The sequence below is a fragment of the Geotrypetes seraphini genome, chromosome 6, assembly GCF_902459505.1.
Source record: "Geotrypetes seraphini chromosome 6, aGeoSer1.1, whole genome shotgun sequence".
Classification (NCBI taxonomy): domain Eukaryota; kingdom Metazoa; phylum Chordata; class Amphibia; order Gymnophiona; family Dermophiidae; genus Geotrypetes; species Geotrypetes seraphini.
This window is the reverse complement of record NC_047089.1, coordinates 249,777,674-249,803,838: the sequence shown is the minus strand read 5'-3', so window position 1 is coordinate 249,803,838 and position 26,165 is coordinate 249,777,674. Positions and strand designations below refer to the sequence as shown.

Here is a 26,165-nt window from a genome sequence, read left to right as displayed (position 1 = left end):
AAGAAATCCAACCATGCATGTTATATAATTCTATTTGTATTTCATCTGCATCTGGCAGATTCTCTTTGTTGTAAACCGCTCTGAACTGCTGTCCTCAGATAACACCTGATACATGTGGCATTGGTAATTTGAGAAAACCAGCTCTTTCATAAGAGTGTATAGTTGATATGGTCAGAGGTTCCCTTTCGTATTCCTCAAACCATAGATACCACACAGGTCCCCTAGCCTAGTCGTATCTCCCCTGAGAACTAGTGTTCAAGTTAAATAACTTTTTTTTGTTTTTCTTTGCTGTGAAGTTGATAGGCTTTACTGGTTTCTCCTAATCCTTTTTAGAAATACTAGATACGGTACTTCAGCCTTGCATCTATTTTACAAGCCCTAAATAGTCTTGAAGTTAATATTTTGCTATCATGGTTTATTGCAGAAAAATCTGTATTTTATATTGAGACACCTGTGTGTTTTTCTGTCACTGCTGTTTCTTCTAGGAAAGGGATCGCTATGCATACAAGATTCACCTTCCAGAAACAGTAGAACAACTGAGGAAATTCAATGCAAGAAGGAAACTAAAGGTAACCCTATTGTCCCTGTATTTTATTAAATGATACCATGCTTTTTTAATACATAGAATAATGATTATACTGTATTAGTTTTGTAGTCCTTTGTATACACAAATTCCCTGTGGTTTTAAAGAAATGTTCTTGGCATGACAATGACACATCTGTAACTGACCTTCACAGCTGGGATTTGCCATGCCTTAGACCCAACTACAAGGCCTCTAACTGTCCTCAAAAGTAGAAAAGGACCCTAAAGAGTTGAAAGGTACTGTGCAAGAGACTTATGCAGTTCTAAGTCCAGTCCATTGACATTGGGTACATCAGACCCCATGGTGTCCAGAGCTGAGGATGAACCAACACCAAGAAGGTGTTCACCTGCCTCAGTGTCAAGCATCAGTAGCACCCATCTGGGCCTAACATCCTCAGAGCCAACACCGATGACCTAGAAGGATTCAGTGTTATCCTCACTGGCACCAAGGCATCTCGATCATTGTTTTGTGTAAGCTGAGTGGGAGTTCTCCAACTGCTTAGCTGCCAGTAGGTGGTGCTTTAATATTGTGTTTTCAATTGCTTCGTGCAGGCAGGTTCCCTGGAGTACTGTAGAATTTGCTTGTCCCTCACTATTGAAAAGTGATAGTGAAACAGCATCCCCAACTGTCAGGACTGAAAGTGGAGGACTCTTGCTCAGCTTAGAGGGAACAGTGATCCTGATACTGAGTGCTGAACAGAAGCAAAGAAGCACTAGCATTGGACCTCCTTGAAATGTAGTACCGGGAGCTCTGGAACACCAGTGTTGCCAGTACTCAATAAGCATCTGCCCCAAGCAGACCATTCCCCCTCTGTAGAGTCTGTACCAATGAAAGAGGCTCCCCAGAACCTGGACCAGATGTATGATTCAGCCCCTTCATCTTCTCAGGCTATCATCACACTGGCACCAGCCCCAGCCTGCCCTCAAGGAGCAGTTCTGTACCATGCTATAGGAGGAGCCGTAACATATCTTTGCTCGGTGTAATGCTAAGGTACTGAGGACATGGTTCCACCCTAGCCAATGCTTGAGGTCTATGCCCTGCCTGTTGACTGGTCATCGACACCAATACCCTACTGGGTATTAGAGACGATCAAAATGGTGCTCCTCTCTAGCCCATTAGGCAGTGCAAATGAGGAACTGGGAGATCCCTTCTCTCTATGTAGCCTAAACATGCAAAGGCTTTTTTTCCGTCGAGATTCGTCGGCGGGAACCAGCCCACGCCGCCAAAGAGAGCGAGAAACACCATCGGCCCTGCTTGCAGGGTGAGCGAGCCCCGCTTTGCCTCCTCCCCACTGCCAGCCGGGAGAGGAGACTTTTTCCGTCGAGATTCATCGGTGGGAACCAGCCCACGCCGCCAAAGAGAGCGAGAAACACCATCGGCCCTTCTTGCAGGGTGAGCGAGCCCCGCTCCGCCTCCTCCCCACTGCCAGCCGGGAGAGGAGACTTTTTCCGTCGAGATTCAGCGGCGGGAACCAGCCCACGCCACCAAAGAGAGCGAGAGACACCATCGGCCCTGCTTGCAGGGTGAGCGAGCCCCGCTCCGCCTGCTCCCCACTGCCAGCCGGGAGAGGAGACTTTTTCCGTCGAGATTCGGCGGCGGGAACCAGCCCACGCCGCCAAAGAGAGCCTGAAGCCGCAAAGACCAACCCTGCTTCGGCTCTTTTTCTGAGTCAAATCGTCTCCCCAGCACTTTCGAGGGCCACCAAAAGCCTCCTGTTTACAGGATATTTCGGGCTCGATTTTGCCCACTTCAGAGTCTGCTGAAAGTTTCGCCCACTTGAGGGCCGCCAAAAGTTTTGCCTTCTCTACGACCTCACAAGGCAGAAGAAGGAGGAACCTTCCCTCCATCTTGTCCCTCCTTCCTCCGCCCGAAGCCTCAAGAGGAATCAAATTCCAGCCCTGCTGCAGCTCTCTCCTACAAATCTAATAGACAAATATCTCTCTCTTACAAATCTAATAGACGGGGAGATCGAGTCGTCCCCCTTCACTGCACCGGAGGAACCCACGCGGTCGGCGGTTGGCCGGCTCTTCATCTGGCCTGCTTTTCAGCCCGCTCGGGGGCTCAGCAGACCAGACCTTTTTGGGTCAGTTCGACTCGCAGCACAGTGAAGGGGAAGGGAGATCGAGTCGTCCCCCTTCACTGCACCGGAGGAACCCACGCGGTCGGCGGTTGGCCCTGCCCTCCTAAGCCGGTCCCTCAGGCCTATCTCCTCACATTCCAATAACCCACTAAGGACCGATCCCAAGCTCTTGATCCCTAATTCGTTAGGGCCAAATACCATATCCCTTGCCTCTTACTTGTGGCCACTTGGATCAGAGCACCCTCTCTTAAATCTCATAGATTTATAATTGTTAAATGCCCAGGACTCTTACCTGTTCTTGCCTTTTATACCATTTTAGTTTAAGATCCATATTGTACAACTGCTCATGCCTTTAATCATGATTGCCTAGACCAGGGGTGCCCAACACGTCGATCGCGATCGACCAGTAGCTCAGGAAGGCAATGCGAGTCGATCGCGGAGCCCATCCCGGGCTCCGTGATAGACTCGTGTTGCCGTCCTGATCTACCGGGCCGATTAGCCTTCCTCTCCAGTGTTCTCTCTAGGGCCTTTTAGCTGGGCGGTCCGCCCAGCTGTCATCTGCTGCTGCCGCCGCTGCTGAACATTAAAAAAAAAAAACACAGAAAAAAAACCGGCTTGGAGATTTCAGCCTGTAGCGAACTTATGCTCCGTAGCTCTAACGTGTGCGTGCCGGCTTCCCTTCTCTTCCCTCCGAAACCGGAAGTTATGTCCGTGGAGGGGGGAGAAGGAAAGCCGGCACGCACATGTTGAGAGCCCTGAAGCAAGCGTTCGCTATGGGCTAAGGCGGGAGACAGGTTAGTGAAGCATTTGCTCTTCTTGCTGCCGGGTCCTGCCTACTTTCTGTTTCCGCAAAGGCAGTACCCGGCAGCATTTCCCCCAATAAGTCAATCGCGATCTTGGGCCAATCAGCCTTCCTCTCCCCGACGGCAGAATTGACGTCGGGGAGAGGAATGCTGGTCGGCCGAAGCAGGGAGAGCTTGGGGCGTCGTCGGCTTTCGGGCCTGTTATTGGTGGCGGTTTGGGGCCTGTTATTGGTGGCGGTTTGGGTCCTGGTCCCCGATGGCAGTGGCTTGGGGGAGGGCAGGGAGAAAGAAAGAAAAAGGGCAGGCAGGGAGACAGAAGGAAAGAAGGGAGACAGAAAAAAAAGAAAGGGAGGCAGAGAGAAAGAAAGGGCAGGGAGAGAGGAAGGAAAAGTTGGGGGAGGGAACGAGGTCTGTAGGAGAGGAAGCATACAGGCTAAAAGAAGGGAAGAAAGATTGGATGCACAGTCAGAAGAAGAAAGTGCAACCAGAGACTCATGAAATCACCAGACAAGGTAGGAAAAATGATTTTATTTTAAATTTAGTGATCAAAATGTGTCTGAATTTATATCTGCTGTCTATATTTTACACTAAGGTCCCCTTTTACTAAACTGCAATAGAGTTTTTTTAGCGCAGGGAGCCTATGAGCGTCGAGAGCAGCGCTGGGCATTCAGCGCAGCTCCCTGCACTCTAAAAACTGCTATCGTGGTTTAGTAAAAAGGGAGGGGGGTATATTTGTCTATTTTTGTATGGTTGTTACTGAGATGATAGTGCATAGAGTCATCTGCTTTGACCTCTTTGAAAAACCCTGGAATAGGAATAATAATTAACATTTTCTATGCATACAGTGTGTGTTGTGTTTTTTTTTTATTTTATTGTTGGTAGATCATTTTGACTTGGTCATTTTAAAAATAGCTCGCAAGCCCAAAAAGTGTGGGCACCCCTGGCCTAGACCAATATTCCATCCCATAGAACTGTTCATTGTCTTTTATAACACACCGCTTATATTCCTATCTAGCTCATAATCTTAAATTGTTCATCTGTCCACAGACCCACTTCCTTTACTGCTCACAAACAACTTTACCTGCCCGGAATATTTCATATCTACCCACCCCTACTTAAGCATCTGTCTCTCCTCCTACCCTGCACCTCCAGTCTGCCCTCCCCTCTCTTCCTGTCCATCCCCCCCTAGCCACCTTGCCTATCAACAAACATGTCTAGCCCTACTCACAAGCTCACTGCCCTTCTCCTTCTCTACCTGCTCACTACAAGAGGCTGGATCTCTAAAGCTTTAGCCTTCGAACATATACCTACCTACATCGCATGGACTAGAATCCCGGGACCCGACAAACTCCTCCGACCCCTCCGACTCGTTCAGGACGTCACAGAAACAGGTCCTTTCCCCATCCCTGTGATCCACACTACCCGCCACCCACCCAGACCAACACAAAACAGAAAACGATCCCTAAAATATTTACAACGCACGGAACCCTCGCCCCCCCCTAGAACAATCCATTCTTCCTGGCGCCTACCTGAACATTCGCTTGGTTAGAAACAAAGCCCAACTCTTCAAAGATTGGCTAGAAGAAACCCATCTAGACTTTGTACTTCTAACAGAAACATGGCTCATTTCCGACCAGGATGCCATCATAGCAGACATTCTCCCACCACACTACAAAATTATCCCCCTCAAGAAACTCCAAAAGGGGAGGTGGCCTGGCCATCATACTACGCGACCACTTTCACTTCCAAATCCTAGATTCCAAATTAACCAATGATCTAGAAATCCTCACCTGCAAAACTCTAAAACCGACCTCATTGATAACCTCAACGTCACGCTATTCTACATCCCCCCTAATAAATGGAACTTTGCAAAAGAAGACTACTTTGAATTCCTTCTCACGAACTTGGCAGCTGGCACCCACAACCTCTTAGCAGGAGACATCAACCTTCATCTTGAGCAAGAAGAAAACCCCAATGTTGCAGACCTATACTCCTTCCTCACATCACTAGGCTTCGCCAAGCCCCCTCTTACCACAACACACAATAAAGGACACCAGCTTGACATGGTCACCTTCCTTTCCAACTCCTCCACTACTCCAAACATAAGTCTCAAAAAACAAAATTGGTCTAACACCCCTTGGTCCGACCACCTCCTATGTCATTTTGAACTATCCTGGTTCAAAAAACAACCAGACAGGAAATACACACCTAACCAAACAAAGACGATGACCTGGACAAGAGAAAAAATTAATCCTGTAGATTTCTGGTCCCACTACACCCTCATTTCCAACTCCGACCCCGACCCCAACTTCCACCTTGACTGGAAACACTTCAGCGACCAAGTCCTTAATACCATCGCCCCCCCAAGACTCCGCAAAAAAAACCCTCGGCCCTCAAACAAATGGTTTGATGCGGATCTCTTAGCCATAAAACGCGAAGTAAGGAAACTAGAACGAACATGGCGCAAATCAGGGACCGACAACGACAGACTTAACTGGCGAAAAAAAGTCAGCGAATACAAAAAATTGATAGTCGAAAAACGCAGTAAATATTATTCCCAACTCATCAACACCCCTTCTCTAAACAGTAAAGCACTTTTTAGATTAGTCAACTCCCTTCTAGACACCGATTCTCACAAACGCTCTAGCTCAGAACTCCCGCCCCCCGCAATAATCCTAGCTGACCACTTTGCCAACAAAATCCAAACCTTAAAATCGTCACTTACAACTCCCAATACTGAGACAATATTCAACCTTCCAGCAGTAGACACAACAGATTCAAGGGCCGACATGACCTGGAGCTCATTCGAAAGCCCAGACTGGAACCTTTTTCTCAAACTCTTCTCAAAATACGCCAACTCCAACTGCCTATTAGACAACTGCCCACCCACCATTATTAAATCCGCCCTCCCCCCCCCCAATTCAAAGCCGAACTCTTCAATTGGGTCTCACTATGCCTGTCCACTGGTCTCTTCCCGACTGAACTCGGCCACATTCTCGTATCCCCCCCGCCTCAAAAACAACAAAGAACCCATCTCCTCCGCCACCGACTATAGACCCATCGCCAACATACCACTCTTCCAAAAACTCATGGAAGGCCTCATTAACCATGACCTCATGAACTACCTAGAAAAGTTCAACATCCTTTACGATTCCCAATCCGGCTTCCGCTCAAACCACAGCACGGAAACGGTCTTAGCTGCTCTAACCAATTACCTCCTCCAATTCTTACTGGGCAAAAGCGCCCTAGTACTCCAATTCGACCTAAGCAGCGCTTTCGATCTGGTCGACCACGATATCATGCTCCGCTATCGGAGCATTTCGGCATTTCGGCATATCGGCATTTCCGGCCAAGTACTACACTGGTTCTCAAGCTTCCTAACTAACCGTACTTATCAGGTCCACAGCAACGGAACCTTCTCCCATCAATGGCGTAATTCCTGCGGAGTCCCACAAGGCTCCCCACTATCCCCCTCCCTCTTTAACATCTACTTGGCCCCTCTAGCACGGACACTAGCTGACTTAAACCTTAAATCATTCATTTACGCCGATGACATCACCATCATCATCCCCCCTAACTTCATTCACCCAACAGACGGAACAACTCACATCCTCCATCCTCACCAAGTTAGAACTATGGACCTCACAATTTAAATTAAAATTGAACACTGAAAAAACCAAAATCTTCCTGGCAAGCCCTACCCATAAAATAACAAACACCTCCATGAAACTGAATGGCCTAGATTATCCTATCAACCCCACCATAAAAATACTCGGAGTCATCCTAGATAGATGCTTGACCTTCGAAGACCATACCAGTGCCCAGGTCAAAAAATGCTTCTGCACCCTCTGGAAACTTCGCACCATCAAACACCACTTCGACCACCTCTCCTTCCGTTTACTGGTCCAATCATTAATCTTAAGCATACTGGACTACTGTAATATCATATACCTAGGAGCCTATAAAAACACCATCAAACGTTTAAGAATAGTACAAAATGCCGCCGTCCGCCTCATCTTCGGCCTCAAAAATACGACCACGTTAGCCCCTATTACGCTAAACTCCACTGGCTGCCGGTGGAGGCAAGAATCACCTTTAAATTCGATTGCCTCTGCTTCAAAACCTTAGCAGGCTCTTCACCAATCTACCTATCTGAACACCTTGAAATTGCTGGCCCCTCTCGTACTCGAAATACCTACCTGTTCTCATTTCCCTCCCTGAAGGGCTGCCTCTACAAAAAATTCCTTGACCGATCCCTAGCATTCCAAGCGGGCAAATGGAACAAATGCCTCTCTACTCTCATCTCCAATTCCCCCCACTATCAAACATTCAGGAAGTTAACTAAAACCTACCTTTTTGACAAATTCCACTGATTTATCCTCCCTCCTCCTCCCTTCTCTTCTGACCTCTCCCCCCTAGACCCTTACCGCCTCATGTAACACTGCTATTTGTAACACCGCTGTATCTAACTTATAGCAAATGTAACTACTCTGAACATATAACCTAGCTGCTAAAATAACTTCACCGTATATCTATCGTCTAAAATGTAAAGGTAACTTGACCGAATATGTATCGTCTAAAATGTAAATGTAACATTAACGAAATTGTAACTTCGCTGTAAATGTACAGTCTCTTCATATGTTAACCACATAGAACTTCCATGGTAATGCGGTATACAAGAATAAAGTTATTATTATTATTATTATTATTATCAAATGTATAACTTCTAGAAGGCTCCTGGACTTGAGAATGGGAGCTGCCTCATTTCATCATGATCATATCTGCCCTCAAAAGGGCCAGGACCCATGCCTCAGTGCTCCTGGGGAAGGGAAGGTGGTTTATCCCAGGACAAGCAGGCAGCATATTCTCTACATGTGGATGACATCACCGACGGAGCTCCCTAGCGGACGTTTTCGCAAGCAGACTTGCTCGAAGACCTTCAGGCTTGCAATTGTCCCGCGCATGCGCGGGTGCCCCTCCTGCCTTGCCTAGGGCATGCGTCTCCTCAGCGTGTACTCAGTTCTCTGTTTTCCGCGGAGCCAGAAGCACTGCTCCCTTGCTTCGCGCGATCTCATTGTCCCTCTTGCACCGCGGCTTATTTGGTTAGTTTCTGTTGAGTCACTGTGCTCACATCTTTAATTTTCTTTATTTTCATTTTTTTTTCAGTTCGTATATTTTTGACCAGGTTCCCGGTCTTCCTCTGGCCGCCTGGCCTTGTGGGACTGCAGCCCTCCTTTTTCTTATGTCCTGGCCTCGTTCTGGATTTCAAAACTGTACTAAGTGCAACCGGGTTATCTCCATCACCGATCCTCATTGTTGGTGTGTGGAGTGCCTGGGTGCAGAGCACCGTGCTGAGTCGTGTCCCCGTTGTGCGACTTTACAACCGTGGGCCCTTCGTCGACGGGTGGCCAAGATTCTCCAACTCTTTGGCCCCATGGATTCTGCGGGACTGGCCTCGAGCTCGGCCTCGACACCCTCGTTGGGCGCCTCGGCCTCGAAGTCCCCGTTGGCCTCGAAGGCTCCGGCCTCGGCCCCTCCTGCTACTCCGGCCTCGGGTAAGTCTCCTCTTCCCTCCTCAGGTATGCCAGCGAAGAAGCCTACCTCGGAGTCTCATGTCAGCGCCGCCTCGTTGGTGTCTTCGAGACATCAATCTAAGCGTGTCTCCTCAAGTAAGGAATACTCTTCCTCGAGGTCGCCCCCGAAGGAGCGCACTACTGCACCTCCGACCCACCTATCTTTGGTCTCGGTGCCTATGTTCGATGACATGCTTAAGGCTATTAATACCACACAGTTTTCCTCGGTGGTAAGCCAACTAGTCCCGACTTCGACACCTTTGACCTTGGTCTCGACCTAGTCGCGGTCTGACCAGCCTGAGTGTCCCCTCGTCTCTCGAGGCCTCACCCGTAAGACTCGTCGGATTCCCTCGAGCGAGTCTTCCTCCCTTGAGTCGCTGGTGACTTTTCGGGGGTCCAGGCTGGGGACCAATTTTTCCCCTGCTACTGCGGTGAGGCTTGCCTCTTCTAAATGGCCCCAGTCTTCCCCGCCCTGTCGGAGCAGGTCTCCAAACTCGAGACCATTTAGACACACGCTTGTCCTCGAATTGGACTCTAGTGTATGTTCCCCATCGAGGTGATTGCCGGCTTCTAAAGGGCCTGCTAGGAAGCCAGTTGGGGATTTTTCCTATACCCTGTCTTCCTCCGAGGCTTCCCCAGCGATTTCCTCGGACCCCGGGGTCTTCCCCGGTCCATCTGGCACGGGGCCGTTCCTCGACGCCTCCTATACGCCTTAGTCGAACCTCTTCGGTCTCCCGTTCACGGCTCCGGTTTACTACTCCTGGGAAGTTTCTCCCTCTTTCTCGGCTGCACCCCGATCTCGATCTGAGCCTCCCCCGGAGGATGATCCTTCTTATCGGACCTCCTCCTTTTCTCGTTTCATCTCTGAAATGGACAGAGCTCTGCACTTGGATCTTCAGTCCGACTCCTGCTTTACCCATTTACTGGCGGAAATGGGAGTTGACAATGCACTTCGTGAGGCGCTTCACCTTCCATTGCATCAGGTTCTCCAGCAAACATTTCTCCAGAACCTGGAGACACCTTATGGAGTCATCCCTATTCCTTCCAAGTTGGAGTCCCGTTACTGGACTATCCCGGTGAAAGGGTTTGAGAGTGCTCAGCTTTCCCACCAATCCTTGGTGGTTGAGTCTTCCTTGAAGAAGTCTAACTTCTTGAAGGTTTACGCTGCCGTCCCCCCGGGCAGGGAGGGACGTACGATGGACAAATTTGGTTGCCGCTTTTATCAGAATTCGATGATGGCGAACCGTGTCCTTAACTACAATTTCATCTTCACGTCCTACCTCTGGTTCTGTATAGATGCCCTCCGCTCGATCTGGGAGGTTGTACTTGAGACTCGGCGTCAGGAGTTTCGTCTCCTCGAGGAGACCCTCTTCCAACTCCACCTGTATATGTTTCAGGCCTCTTATGACGCCTTTGAATTGTTCTCGAGAGTTACAGCCTTTATGATCGCCATGCGTCACCTCGCTTGGCTCCGGATTGTGGATATGGATCTGAATCTACAAGATTGACTTGCCAATCTCCTCTGTGTGGGTCATGAGCTCTTCGATGATTCCATCGAGGCAGCCATGAAGCGCCACTCGGACCACGAGCGGTCCTTTGCGTCTCTGGTGAAACTTAAACCTAAGGCCCCTCCGGCTCGACAATATAAAATTCCTCTCCAGAGGTATCCACAAAAATCCACTCCTGCTTTCTCTAGGCCTCCTTTGAAACGGCCACTGCAGCATCTGCAACGTCAACCTAAGACCCAGCCGCTAGCCCCGGCGAAGACTTGGCTGTCCTTTTGACAATTCCAGTCTGAGCCTTCGGGCTCCCTTCCTCCTGGAGCCTTCCCCCTTCCCCATCGGGGGTCATCTCCATCATTTCTATGCCCAGTGGGAAAGTCGTCCACCAACAGTTGGGTACTGTCTATCATCAAGGAGGGATACTCCCTCCACTTCAGTCGCGTACCCCCGGACCTGCCTCCTGCTCAGTCTCAGCTTCCGCTCCTTCGGGCGGTCGAGGAGGTTCCCATGGAACAGTGGAACTCCGGATTTTATTCCCGGTACTTTCTGGTACCCAAGAAGACGGGGGATCTGCGTCCGATCCTGGACCTCAGTATCCTGAACAAGTTTCTGGTCCAGGAACGATTCAGAATGCTCACCCTTCCCACGTTGTATCTCCTCTTGGAAGAGGGGGACTGGCTGTGCTCACTGGACCTCAAGGAGGCATACACGCACATTCTGATACACCCGGCCTCTCGCCAGTATTTGAGATTCCGAGTGGGGGATCTCCATCTCCAGTATCGTGTTCTTCCCTTCGGCCTGGCGGCCTCTCTGAGGGTTTTCACGAAATGTCTGGTTGTGCCCTGCGCCTCCGCGGCCTGCAGGTGTTTCCCTACCTCGACGACTGGTTGATCAAAGCGTCCTCTCTCACCGAAGTCCTGCAAGCGACGAGACAGACCATCTTGCTCCTTCAGAGTCTCGGCTTCGAGGTGAACTTTCCCAAGTCTCACCTCTGCCTGTCCCAGTCTCTCGAGTTCATCTGAGCAGTCCTGGACACGGTTCATCTCCGCTCCTTCTTGCCTCGTCAGGAGGCCCTTATCCGTTTGTGCCGAATGGTGACCCATCTGCACTCGGCGCTGGCTCCGGCTCATGATGGTCCTCTTAGGTCATATGGCCTCAAAGTTTCACGTGACTCCTTTTGACAGACTTCACCTCCGTATTCCTCAATGGACTCTGGCGTCCCAATGGAACCAGGATCGGGATTCTCTCTCTCGACGCATTATCGTGACTCCTTTGTTGAGGAGGTCTCTCCATTGGTGGATGCTCTCTTCCAATCTCTCCAGAGGATTTCTGTTCCATGCTCCTCCTCCGCAAAAGGTCCTCACAACGGACTCGTCGACCTATGCTTAGGGGGCTTATCTAGACGGTCTGCGGTCCAGGGTCTTTGGTCCCGTGCCGACCGCCTTTGTCACATCAATCTTCTGGAGCTTCTAGCGATTTTCCTCACTCTGAAAGCCTTTTGTCATCTACTTCGCGATCGAGTGATGCTAGTTCACACTGACAACCAGGTCGCCATGTATTATATCAACAATCAGGGGGGCACAGGATCCAGGTCCCTGTGCCAGGAGGCGATGCGGCTCTGGGATTGGGCTATCCGCTGCAACATATTCATTCGAGCTGTCTACATTCAGGGCCAGCAGAACTGTCTGGCAGACAAGTTGAGTCGTCTGCTGCAGCCTAACGAGTGGTCCCTCCACTCCGTAACCCTGCGTCAGGTGTTTGCTTGTTGGTGGACTCCGGACGTCGATCTCTTCATGTCCCCCTTCAATCACAAGTTGCCCCGCTTCTGCTCCAGGGTTTACACCCCTCTCAGAATCGAGGTGGATGCCTTCCTTCTGGATTGGATGAACGAGTTCCTGTATGCGTTTCCTCCATTCCCTCTGATTCTGAAGACTCTCGTCAAGCTCAAGTCTTCACGTGCCACCATGATTCTGATTGCTCCTCGGTGGCCCCGACAGCCGTGGTTCTCCCTTCTGTTGCAACTCAGTTCCAGGGAGCCTCTTCCTCTGCCTGTTTTTCCTTCTCTCCTTTCGCGGGGTCAGGGTTTTCTGCTCCATCCCAACCTTCAGTCTCTGCACTTAACAGCTTGGTTCCTCGAGACTTAATGCCCTCATTCCAGCTCTCCCAGCCTATGCTGGATGTCCTGGAAGCGTCCCGAAAGGAATCCATTCGCCAATGCTACCATCAGAAGTGGACCCGCTTTTCTTCCTGGTGTGCTACTAGGCAGCTGGAGCCGCTGTCTGCTTCCTTGTCGGCTGTCCTGGATTATCTGTTGCACTTGTCTGGCGCTGGGCTCAAGTCTTCTTCGGTTCGAGTCCACCTTAGTGCCATTGCTCCTTTTCATCAGCCGATTGACTGGAAGTTTCTCTCTGTTCATCCTGTGGTTCCCGCTTCATGAAAGGACTTTTCCACGTTCATCCGCCCCTTAAACCTCCTCCAGTGGTTTGGGATCTTAACGTGGTTCTTGCTCAATTGATGAAACCCCCATTCGAGCCGCTAGCGTGGGCTCACTTAAAGTATCTTACTTGGAAAGTTGTGTTTCTTATTGCTCTCGCTTCTGCCCGTCAGGTCAGTGAGCTTCAAGCCTTGGTAGCAGACCCACCTTTCACTGTCTTCAATCTTGATAAGGTGGTTCTCCGTACCCATCCTAAGTTCTTGCCTAAGATTGTTTCTGATTTTCACATCAACAAATCTATTGTTCTTCCTGTGTTTTTTCCGAAGCCCCATTCTCACCCTGGAAAAGTGGCTCTACATTCTCTTGATTGTAAGCGTGCGCTGGCCTTCTACTTGAAGCGCACCGCTCCTCACCATTTGGCTCCCCAGCTGTTCCTCTTTTTTGATCCTAATCACTTGGGTAGCTCTGTCTCTAAGCGGACCATTTCTAACTGATTGGCCGCTTGTATTTCTTTCTGTTATGCTCAGGCTGGTCTCTCCCTGCCGGGTCGAGTCACAGGCCACAAGGTCAGGGCGATGGCGGCGTCTATTGCTTTCCTCCACTCAATTCCCATTGAGAAAATCTGTAAGGCTGTCACTTGGTCCTCGGTTCATACGTTCACCTCTCACTACTGTCTGGTTGCTTTCTCCAGGCGTGACAGCTACTTTGGCCAGTCAGTTTTGCAACATCTATTCTCCTGAATTGCCAACTCTCCCTCCGTCCCTTTCTGGTTAGCTTGGAGGTCACCCATATGCACAGAATTTGCTGCCTGCTTGTCCTGGGATAAAGCACAGTTACTTACCGTAACAAGTGTTATCCAGGGACAACGGGCAGATATTCTAGCAACCCACCCACCACCCCGTGGTTGGCTTCTTTGCTTGCTATCTGAACTGAGGACACGCTGAGGAGCCGCATGCCCTAGGCAGGGCGGGAGGGGCACCCGCGAATGTGCGGGCCAATCGCAAGCCTGAAGGTCTTCGAGCAAGTCTGCTTGAGAAAACGTTCGCTAGGGGGCTCCGTTTGTGAAGTCACCCACATGTAGAGAATATCTGTCTGCTGTCCCTGGATAACACCTGTTACGGTAAGTAACTGTGCTTTTTCAGGGCTATATGCAGACTAGAGAGTTGCGCGGGGACAGAAATCCCACCCGTCCCCGCGAGGAATCCCTTCCATCCCCACCCGTCCCCACGAGGGATCCCTTCCATCCCCACCCGTCCCTATAAACTTCAGAAATAGTTATTTCATTTAATTATGCTACTGAATTAAAGGCTCTGGTAGAAACTCATTTACAAAGAAGCAAAGAGACTATTAATTTGGAAATATTAATTGGGAAGAATACATACTTTGTAAATGGGTTTCTACCAGAGCCTCTAATGTTTATAAATTTTTTATAAAGTAGTTTATAAAGTAGCTTCATTGTTCCTTTACCAGTGTTAGTGCATTATTGACCTTCAGGAACTTTTTTCTTTTGAATATTTCCCAGTCGTTCACATTGAGATTATAAATTTTTATCAGCACAACTAATATACTACTTTATCCTGAAGAAAAAAAAAAGAAATATAATTTTTTTCCTACCTTTGTTGCCTGGTTTCTGATTTCCTCATGTTCTCATTCAATTCCTTCCATCTACTGTCTCTCTTCTCTCTGCGTCTTCCATTTGCTCTGTTACTGTGCCTCTCCCTTTCTGCCCCCTTCCAAATTGATCTGGCACCTATCCTCTTCCCTCCGCTCCCCCCTTAGTCTGGCATCTCTGTCTTCTTCCCTGCCAACGACTTCGCCCCACTCTCTCTTCCCCATTTCCCTTCAGCGTCTTCTCCCCACTCTCTCTTCCCCATTTCCCTTCAGCGTCTTCTCCCCACTCTCTCTTCCCCATTTCCTGTCAGCGTCCTTCTCCCCCATGTCTTGTCAGTGTCCTTCTCCCCCCTCTGTCGTCCCCATGTCCAGTCAGCGTCCTTCTCCCCCCTCTGTCTTCCCCATGTGCTTTCAGCGTCCTTCTCCCCCCCTCTGTCTTCCCCATGTGCTTTCAGCGTCCTTCTCCCCCCTCTGTCTTCCCCATGTGCTTTCAGCATCCTTCTCCCCCCCTCTGTCTTCCCCATGTGCTTTCAGCGTCCTTCTCCCCCCCTCTGTCTTCCCCATGTGCTTTCAGCGTCCTTCTCCCTCCCCCTGTCTTCCCCATGTCTTTTCAGCGTCCTTCTCCCCCTCCCGGTCTTCCCCATGTCCTTTCAGCGTCCTTCTCCACCCCTTTGTCTTCCCCAGTGCTTTCAGGGTCCTTCTCCCCCCCCCTGTCTTCCCCATGTCCTTTCAGCATCCTTCTCCACCCCTTTGTCTTCCCCAGTGCTTTCAGGGTCCTTCTCCCCCTCTCAGTTTTACTCATTTCCTAAAAGCGTCTTTTCCTCTCCACTCCACCTTTCCTCCCTTTCTCCCTCCCTGCCCCTTACCTTCGTGGCGCTTCCCTGCCTGACCAACAACAGGCCCAGTCTGACAAACCTCCCTGCCCTGTGGCCGCAAGTCTAAATTACCTTCTTACAGCAGCTGGAGTATTGAGGCTGCGTGTGACTGCCATAAAGGTCATCTCTGACTCAACCCCGGTTGCGTCAGAGATGACCTTTGCATTCTATGGTTGCATTAGCATTTAGCGCTAGCTGAATCGGCTAGCGTACCTTAGTAAAAGGTCCCCTATGTTTCATAAATATATTTTTTCTTATGTAATAAAATAAGTCGTTTGAATATGACAAGCTAATTTTCTCAACTAAACAGCACCTGGATGTCAGTTCTGAGTTTGACTCCTGGCGCACCTGTAGTACTAAATTCAAATGGGGAGGGGAGTAAGTTAGTAAAACATGTAATTGGAAAAACTTTTCCCCCATCTACAAAGCCAGACGCTTGGCACTTCAGTGATGGTATTGTTTGTGTGTCGACCCCGAATGGATTTGGGAATGAGCAGCTCTCCCCCGGTAAACCCTGCAGGTACATCTCTTGTTTCCACTGACAGTGGGCATATACACTTCTCCCTCGTTATTCGCGGGGGATATGGGCAGAGCCGGACCGCAAATGGCGAAAAACCGCGATTATTCGGCTCTGACCCACCCCCACCTCCCTGCCACCTTCCCGGCCTTACCTGGTGGTCTAGAGAGCTTTCAGGGCAGGAGCGATCTTCAAGTTTCAAGTTTAATATGTATTTGATTAATCGCTGTGAGTTCCCGTAGTCTCTTGAGACTACGATGGGAACGCCCTACAGCCATTTCCTCATGGCGATCTGCACGGGGCAGGAGCGTAGGAAGATCGCTCCTGCCCTGAAAGCCCGCTAGACCATCAGGTAAGGCCGGGAAGGCGGCAGGGAGGTAAAAAATATGTTTATTTTTTTTATTTTCCCCCTCCCCAGAAAAAAATCGTGATTATGTGAAATCGCTAGTGCAGAAACCGCAAATGGGGAGGGGGAAGTGTAGTGTGATTTTTATACCTTCAGGTTAAAGGCTCGTGCATTTCACAGGTGTGAAGTACGGGCCTGCCTCTTTTTGCCTTCGGTTTTGCCCAAGATCCGGCAGCAAAGGGTCTGCAACAGAACATTAGGTGACTTCTGGTCCGGGGCCGCCATTCCAGAGCTTGTGAGCAGCTCCCAACAGCCGAGCTCGAGCTCTGGACGGCAACGAGAAGATGCGTCTTTCCACCACCGGCACTGATGCTTCTCAACTCTAAACGGTCAGCACCTCATAGCTAAAGCCTGTCGAAAACGCCTGGCCTTATGTTACTTTCTGCTTCTGTCGATTCCTAAGTGGGTTCAACTTCTGACTTCAATTGCTGTAAGAAGGTAATTTCGCGGCTACAGGGCATGGAGGTCTATCGGACCGGGCCTGTTGTCGGTCGGTCGGTCGGGGGAAAGCGCCACGAAGATAAGGGGACCTGGCCGGCTGTGCACCCTCCCCCTAAGTCTGCACCCTGGGCGGACCGCCCTCCCCCGCCCCCCCTTGGTAGGCCACTGCCTTGAATTCTTCTTACCTACCCTGCCGCAGCACACAGTGGACTGGAAGTCTTCCCGAAGTCGGAGGGAGGGAGGGAGGGCTTTGCTTAAGCTATTCCTCCAACGTCAGCGCTGACATCGTGGAAGACTTCCGGTCGGCTGTGTGCTGCGGCAGGGCAGGTAGGGAAAAGAAGACGAGCCTCGCGGATCGAGTGCATCCATGATCCAACCCCGCAGGAACCCCGTGACCCTAGGAGGCGTCCCCACGGGATCCCCGCGACCCTAGGGGGCATCCCCACGGGATCCCCGGGACCTGAAGGGGGAACCCACGGGATTCCCGTCGTCCCCATTCCCGTGAAGCTCTCTAATGCAGACTCCCACCTACAGTCCTACCAGTTCTACATTAGCCTGCATTTAAAGAACTTGGTGTTTAGTGTGGTGAAGTTTGCAGACACTCTGGTTGTGGCTGTAGAGCTACATCAGCTAGTAGCCAAGGAGGAGGAGCACCAAAAGCAAATGGCCCAAGCAATCTATGATGCTTTTGATATGGTGTCCAGAGTCTCCGCCGTAGGTATTGGCATACTCAGACTTGCCTGGCTGCATGTTTCAGACCTAGAATCAGAAGTTCAGAACAAAGTTGCAAATGTCCCCTGCCAAGGTGATAATCTTTTTGGAGATAAGGTGGATGTCGTCTCTGACCTTATCAAGAAACATGCTGATATAATCAAATGCCTGTTTTGGCCCATTCCCTCTATGATCTCCATTTCTTAGAGGTTTTCATGCAGTAGTAAAAGGAGGATCTACTACTCTCCTTCTTCCCTCCCTCCCCAGCAATAGGCTACTCTTCCACTCCGGGGAAGAGATTTTATTCCAAGTACTTCCTTGTGCCCAATAAAATGGGGGTGGGGCGGTTCATCCTATCCTAGACCTAAGGGCCCTAGTCAAAGAAAAATTTAGGGTGGTTTCCCTGGGAACCCTTGCTCCACATGATCCAGGCAAATGATTAGCTATGATTACTAGTCTAAAATGATGCTTGTACCAGTAACAGGATATATGTCAATTTTTGAGCAGGGAAACATCATTACCAATATCGCATCCTGCATTTTGGCCTTACATCTGCTCCCAGAGTTTTCACAAAATGTCTCATAGTGGTTGCAGCATCACTACAAAGACTGGAAGTGCATATGTTTCCCTACCTGGATGATTGCCTAGTAAAGAGCACATTGCAAGAAGATTCTCAAAAATCAATGCAAAGAATCATTCAGCTGCTGGAATTACTAGGGTTTGTTGTCAGCTACCTAAGTCCCATCTCCTCCCAGGTCAACAATTAGAGTTCATTGGATCCTTGTTAGTTGGTTCATGCTTGAGCCTTCCTACCAGCTTCCAGGGCAGATGCCATGATTGGCATTGCCCATCAGGTCTGGCAGAGCCAGTAGGTCACAATTTAGCAGATTTTGAGGTTTAGTCCACATGGCCTCTATCGTCCATGTCATACCCATGACAGATCTTAATTTGAGACAGACCCAGTGGTGTCAGGCTATAGGGAATCTAGTGGACATATTCTCTGTCATTCTGCAGCTTGCAGAGCCGCTCTTGTGATGGACAGTTTGGTCTACTCTGGTCCTGAGACTTCTATTCCAAATTCCTTCACCATCCTGGTCTGGGGGGCTCGGGTAAATGTGCTTCACACTCGGGGTCACTGATCAGCCCAGTAGACTTAACTCTACATGAGCCTCCTGGAATTATGGGCCATTTGGAATGCTCCTAAAGACTTTTAGAGATCAGCTATTGCATTGAATTGTTCTCATTTGATCAGACAATCAAGTTGTGATGTACTTTGCCAACAAGTAGGGAGGCACAGGCTCATACCTCCTGTGTTAGGCAGCAGTCAGGATGTGATAGTGGGCCTCCAACTATAGCATGGTTCTCAGGGCCACATACCTGGTGTGGAAAGACAATAGTATGGTAGTCATACTGAGCAGGGTGATACAACTGCATGAGTGGTCTCTCAAAATGGGCATTGCATAGGAGATCTTCCTAGACTGGGGCATCCCCTCGGTGGATCTCTTCATCACGCATCTCAACAACATAGTCCCTCAGGTCTACTCCAGGCTGAGATAGCATAGTAGACTAATATTGGTTGCCTTTCTGTTACATTTGGGAAACAGCCTTCTGTATGTGTTTCTTCTGCTATCTTTCATGATGAAAACTTTGCTGAAACTCAAGCAAGTGAGGCATATTGGTTTCCTCCTCTTCTGGATCTGATCTCCAAAGATCCATAGAGATGGGACTTTTTTTGTTACCCGCATCTCTCAGAATGAGGGATCCCTTCTATATCCCACTCCTTAGCCTCTCACAGCATAGATGTTGAGGGCTTAGAACGTGCATCCATTCACCTGCATGAGGGTGTGTCTGGGTTCTGCTTGCTTCCAGAAACTTTTCAACTAAGAGGTCCCAGAATTTTAAATAGAAGAGGTTTGCTGTCTGTTGTGTTATCAAGGTCCTTAGATCCTTATTCTTGCTCTCCCTAAAAATTGCTTGAATACCTTCTATATCTTTGAGAATCTGTTTTGAAAACACACTCTGTAAGAATTCACCTTGTTGCAATTGGTGCTTATTATACCATGTAGAAGGTAATCCTATCTGTGTACAGCTTCTAGTTGTTTGTTTTAAGAGAGGATAACTGTTGACCACACCCTCAATCTGACCTTCAACAGTGTCATGGAAACTGAACATCATCCTCACCCAGCTAATAAAAGCTCCTTTTGAACCACTTGACACTTATCTGAAGAACTAGCCTTTAAGGTTTTGTTTTTGGTGTTTCTTCTGCAGAGTTAGTGAGCTTCAGGCCATAGCATTTGATCCACTATACCCAAAGTTTCATCATGACAGAATGGTTCTCTGGACACATCCTAAGTTCGTTCCCAAGGTAGTGTTAGAACCAGACAATTGTTTTGCAAACATTCTTCCCAAAGCATCGTGCACATCCTGGTGAAAGCGTACTGCACACCTTTGACAGCGAGCCTTGGAGTTCTCTCTAGAAAAACTAAAACTCATAGACAGTCCACTCAGCTTTTTGTTTCTTTTGACCCTAATAGGATAGGGGCAGCCATTGGTAAATGCACTTTATCAAATAAGAACATAAGAATAGCCATACTGGGTCAGACCTATGATCCATCTAGCCCAGTTGTTTCAAACAGTGGCTAATCCAGGTCACACATACTAGACCAGGGGTGTCCAATGTCGGTCCTCGAGGGCCGCAGTCCAGTCGGATTTTCAGTATTTCCCCAATGAATATACATGAGGTCTATTTGCATGCACTGCTTTCATTGTATGCTAATAGATCTCATGCATATTCATTGGGGAAATCCTGAAAACCCGACTGGATTGCGGCCCTCGAGGACTGACATTGGACACCCCTGTACTAGACAGAAACCCAACTAGTATTAATATGCCATGCTACCAATCCAGGGCAATCAGTGGCTTCTCCATTGTCTATATCAATAGCAGACAATGCACGTTTCCTCCTGGAAATTGTCCAAACCTTCCCAGCTACCACATTATCTGGCAACAAGTTCCAGAGCTTAACTATTCTTTGAATGAAACAATATTTCCTCCTATGATGCTTTTGATATGGTGTCCAGAGTCTCCGCCGTAGGTATTGGCATACTCAGACTTGCCTGGCTGCATGTTTCAGACCTAGAATCAGAAGTTCAGAACAAAGTTGCAAATGTCCCCTGCCAAGGTGATAATCTTTTTGGAGATAAGGTGGATGTCGTCTCTGACCTTATCAAGAAACATGCTGATATAATCAAATGCCTGTTTTGGCCCATTCCCTCTATGATCTCCATTTCTTAGAGGTTTTCATGCAGTAGTAAAAGGAGGATCTACTACTCTCCTTCTTCCCTCCCTCCCCAGCAATATAACTTCATTGAGTGTCCCCTGGGTTTTTTACTTTCTTAAAGTAAACAATTCATTCACTTAAGGACATAAGAACATAAGAATAGCCTTACTGGGTCAGACCAATGGACAATTAAGCCCAGTAGCCCGTTCTCATGGTAGCCAATCCAGGTCACTAGTACCTGGCCAAAACCCAAGATGTAGCAATATTCCATGCTACCAATACAGGGCAAGAAGTGGCTTCCCCCTTGTCTTTCTCAATAACAGACTATGGACTTTTCCTCAAGGAACTTGTCCAAATCTTTCTTAAAACCAGCTACGCCATCCGCTCTTACCACATCCTCTGGCAACACGTTCTAGAGCTTAACTATTCTCTGAATGAAAAAAAATTTCCTCCTATTGGTTTTAAAAGTATTTCCCTGTAACTTCGCGAGTCCCCTAGTCTTTGTAATTTTTGACGGAGTGAAAAATCGATCCACTTGTACCTGTTCTACTTTACTCAGGATTTTGTAGACTTCAATCATATCTCCCCTCAGCCATCTCTTTTCCAAGCTGAAGAGCCCTAACCATTTTAGTCTGGTCCCAAAACAGATCCTAGTGGCACTTAATTATTCACCCTCCTCCAATGAGAAAAATGGCCATTTAACCCTACCCTCTGTTTTCTGTCCAATAACCAATTCCTGATCTGCAACAGAACATTGCCTCCTGTCCATGACTAATTTTTTCAGGAGGCTCTCATGGAGAATTTTGTCAAAAACTTTCTGAAAATTTAGATACACTACATCAATCAGCTCATCTTTGTCCACATGTTTATTCACACCATCAAAGAAATTAACCAAATTGGTAAGGCAAGACCTTTCTTGGCTGAACCCATGCTGATTCTGGCCCATTAAACCAGGGATGTCAAATAGAGAATGACACGGGGAAAAAATCTGTCCCCGTCACCGCCCTGTCCCCGGCCCACCATCCTCTGCACCGCCCCGTCACCGCCATTCCCTTCACCGCCCCGTCACCATCACCACCATCCCTTTCACTGCCCCGTCACCGCCACTGCCATCCCATTCACCGCCCCGTCACCGTCCCCGCAGCATCCATATAAGCCTTAGTACTGTAATATTTAGCTTATTCCTTTCTTATAAATCAAAGTTCCTGCTGCTGAACTAGATAAAGAGATGTTCAGCTGGCAGGGCTTTGTTTATAAATTTTTATCAACACAACTAATATACTACTTTATCCTAAAGCAATAAATAAATAGAATTTTTTTTCTACCTTTGTTGCCTGGTTTCTGCTTTCCACATCTTCTCATTCAATTCCTTCCATCCACTGTGTGTCTTCTCTCTGCGTCTTCCATTTACTGTTACTGTGCCGTCCCTTCACCCTCCCCCAATTGGTCTAGCACCCATCTTCTTCCCTCCACTCCCCCATAGTCTGGCATCTGTCTTCTTCCCACTCTGTCTTCCACATTTCCCTTCAGGGTCTGTTCCTCTCTACCCTCTTTCAATGTCTGTTCTATTCCTTTCTACCACCACCCTTCCCTCCCTCCTTTACCATCTGTTCCTTTCTACCATCCTTCAGCTCCTCTCGCGTGGCCTATCTATCTGCCTCCCTCTTTCTTATTTTCGTGGCATGTTACAATGTAATTTGTGCAAGCCACTGGAGCCTGCGAGCTCTGTCCCATTCCCACAAACCATCTCGCTTCTGTGTTCCTATTTTCATTGCCCCCCCCCCCCCGTGTCCATATACCATCCCCATGGCATGTCCCCTTTATGTCTCTGTCCCTATGCCCCATGCACATAATTTCCCCTCTTTCTGTTACCTTCCTCTGTCCAGATTTCCCCTATCTTCCTCTTCCATACCAGCGTGTCTTCTTTTCAACCCCATCTAGCTTCTTTCCTTCTTTCTCCCCCTCCCCCCCCACTGCTTCCAGCATCTGGCTCACCTGCCTGTCTTCCCCTTGGCCCAGAATTTTTTTTCCTTTCACTCCCTCCTGCCTAGTATGAGCCAGAACAAACGCGATCGCAGAGTCTAGCAGCCCCCACCTACCCGATTGCAGCGTTTAGCCAGCTCCCTCCCTCCAACTCACCTTACATTCTGAGTTTGCCGGCTTCCTTTTTCCCTGAGCCGCACGTGTTTAAAAAGACGCTCACGCGCGGCTGCGCGAGTCCATCAAGCTTCTCCTCTCCTGCAACTTCCTGTTTCCGGTTGCATCAGAGGAGAAGCTTGATGGACTCGCGCAGTCGCGCGTGCACGACTTTTTGAACACGTGCGGCTCAGGAAAAAGGAAGCCGGCAAACTCAGAATTTAAGGTGAGGTGGAGGGAGGGAGCTGGCTAAACTCTACGGGTGGGCGGTGGCTGCGGGGACCGCGCGATCCTTAATGCCTCACTGCGGAGACAAGATCATTCACCGCTCCACGGGCGGTGAATGGCCTTGTCCCCGTCCCCGCAGCGACTGTTATTTTTCATTCCCCGTTTTGGCAGGTTACCCGCGGCTAAACGCAGCTAGCCGCGGGTAACCGCCACCGTGTCATTCTCTAATGTCAAACTCAATCACATAAGGGGCTGAAATCTAAAACACAGGCTTAAGTCGCGAGCCAAATTTTTTTATTAAGATACTTAGTCTTAGTAGAAGTATAGATCCTTCCTCACCCTGAGACACCATTCCAGCAATTCACCTGGTTATTTTCACCTCATAGATGTTACCATACTTAATTCCAACTTTGTTCAAATAGTCATTCTAGACATAGGCAGCGGAACACTTTTTTGTTGTGGGGAGGGGGTGAAAGCTTCATCCCAGACCCTGCCCAATCTCTGCCCCAGACCATAATAGTACTAATTGTAATACCATTTTTATCCATTCATTTTTCATATATATATTTATTTCGATTTCTATTCCGTTCTCCCAGAAGCTGAGAACGGGTTACAAGTAGACATTCACAGTCGTTTGAAAACAGACTAGTCATGACAACAAATAGGTTACAGTAGACAGTCTGCAGTAGACGGTATACACAATATAATCTTATTAACAATACATAATTAAACTACATAAAGCACACACTGTATGCTTTTCAACATTCATTTTTACCAGAACACCTGGCCTTGGTCACACATGCAGAACACAGATAACACCTAAGTAAATATGGGACCACAAACAAAAATATACACAAACGAAGCCCTAAGATGCAACTCTGCATGCAGTACAGCCCCAGATAAATAGTTCAAGTTCAAGTTGAAGTTTGATGAATCGCTTATTCGGTTTGCTAAGCGATGTACAAAATTATAAAAAGAAGTAAAATTACAAAAAAGACAAACCAAATGACAAAATTCTTGAAGATAAGACAAACTTGATTTGGGAGGAAAGGAGGGGAAGTTACAATTTTTTTTTGAGGAAAATAGACAAAAAAGGAAGAGAACAATGGGGAACGGGAAAGATAAAAATCTGAGAATATTTAACAAATCTAAAATTTAAATGTTAAAAGCATCTTTAAAAAGATAAGATTTTAAGGATTTTTTAAAGGAGGTAAGATCCTTTTCATTTCTAATATATTGTGGTAACGAGTTCTACCATTGGGGGCCCATTACGGAGAACATATCACATCTTCTCGTGCCTACTATTTTCAGAGAGGGGATAGATAGGAGATTTTGGAAGGATGATCTGAGTGGTCGTATAGTGTTATGGGGTATTAACATTCTAGCTATAAACTGAGGTTCATTAAAGGTTAAGGTTTTAAATATTAACAGCATGACCTTAAAGGAAATGCGATGGCTGATTGGGAGCCAATGGGAGTCGATCAATAATGGTGTAACGTGGTCATATTTCTTGGCATTGTGGATTAGTTTAATAGCTGTATTTTGGATAATTTGTAGTCTTCTTTTTTCTTTTTGGGAGATGTTAAGTAATAGTGAGTTACAGTAGTCCATTTTAGCTATAATCAAGGAATGAACCAGAATGTTAATCGATTTGGGCTCAAGAAATTTGGCGATTGATCATATTAAACGTAATTTATAAAAACATGTTTTGACTATATAAGTGATGTGTTCATGGAACAGTAGTTTGTCATCAATTATGACCCCAAGAATTTTTAAAGTAGAGACTGACTCTAGGGGAATGTTATTAAGGACAAATGGGGTCTTCAAGCCTATGTCCTTTTTCCAGGTAAAAATCATGGATTTTATTTTTTTTATGTTTAATGCAAATTTGTTTGAATTGAGCCAGTTTTGTATTGTTTCTAGTTTTTTATTTATAGACAAAATATCATTATTATTTTCTGGGTCAAGAGGATGAATAAGTTGAATATCGTCCGCGTAAGAGAAAGAAGTAAAACCAATTGACTGGCAGATGCTCAGTAATGGAGAAAGAAAAATATTGAACAGGAGAGGCAACAGAATAGAACCTTGGGGAATCCCAAAGGATGAAGAATAGGCTTTAGAGTATTCATTATTGAACTTGACGAGTGAAGTACGGTTGGAGAGATATGAAGTAAACCAGTTAAGTACGTGGTCACTAATGCCTATCGATTCTAGCCGATTAAGAAGTAAATCATGGTCTATTGTGTCGAACGCTGTGGATATGTCCAATGAGAACAGAACAACAGATTTGTGGTGGTCTAAAAAGTAATGGATATTAGTTATTAATCCTATCATTGAATATTCTGTGTTGTGAAATTTACGAAAACCTGTTTGATTGGGGTGCAAAGCATTAGTTGTTTCGATGAAATCAGAAACCTGATTAAATATCAGTTTTTCTGTTAATTTGGCCAGGAAGGGAATGTTGGCAATTGGGCGATAGTTTGTAGAATCATTTGTACTGATTTTGTTGTTTTTGAGTATCGGAGTGATGATAACGGTTTTCATGAGGGGGAAGGGACTGATGCAGTGGGTAAGCTTTTTAGGATGAGTGAGTGAATAAAGGGCCCAAAACAAGAAAATAATTTTTTTAGGTAAAATGGGGGAATAATTTCAGATCGGGAACCTTTTAAGTTGATTTGTTGGAAGAGAGCTTCAATGTCTTTGAGGGAGGGAATTTTGAAATTGGAGCATTTGGCTGTCGGAATAAATTCAGTTTGGTGATTGTTCGTAAGACTACTAATTGAGTTAGAATGAAATGTACTTCGGATGGTTTTGATTTTTTGGTAGAATGCGTCGGCTAAATCCTGTGCTTTTAAGGTGGACTTCTGAATGGTATTGCTTCCTTTATTCTTCGGGGTAATGGATTTTAGAATGTTATATAAGATAGATGAGTTTTTTTATTTTGTGGATTTTGTTTGAATAATAATTATTTTTGGCCTGGTTAAT

The 26,165-nt window shown here is 47.5% G+C and overlaps 1 protein-coding gene across 11 annotated transcripts in view; it reads left to right on the top strand.

Moving 5' to 3' along the window:
- CASK (calcium/calmodulin dependent serine protein kinase) overlaps nt 1–26,165 on the top strand; it is a 770,397-nt gene that overhangs the window by 267,891 nt on the left and 476,341 nt on the right. For all 11 annotated transcript variants that reach the window (XM_033947671.1, XM_033947669.1, XM_033947668.1 and 8 more), the window contains exon 9: nt 486–569. In XM_033947671.1, coding sequence (XP_033803562.1) covers nt 486–569 — 84 coding nt within the window. The remainder of the gene's footprint in view (nt 1–485; nt 570–26,165) is intronic.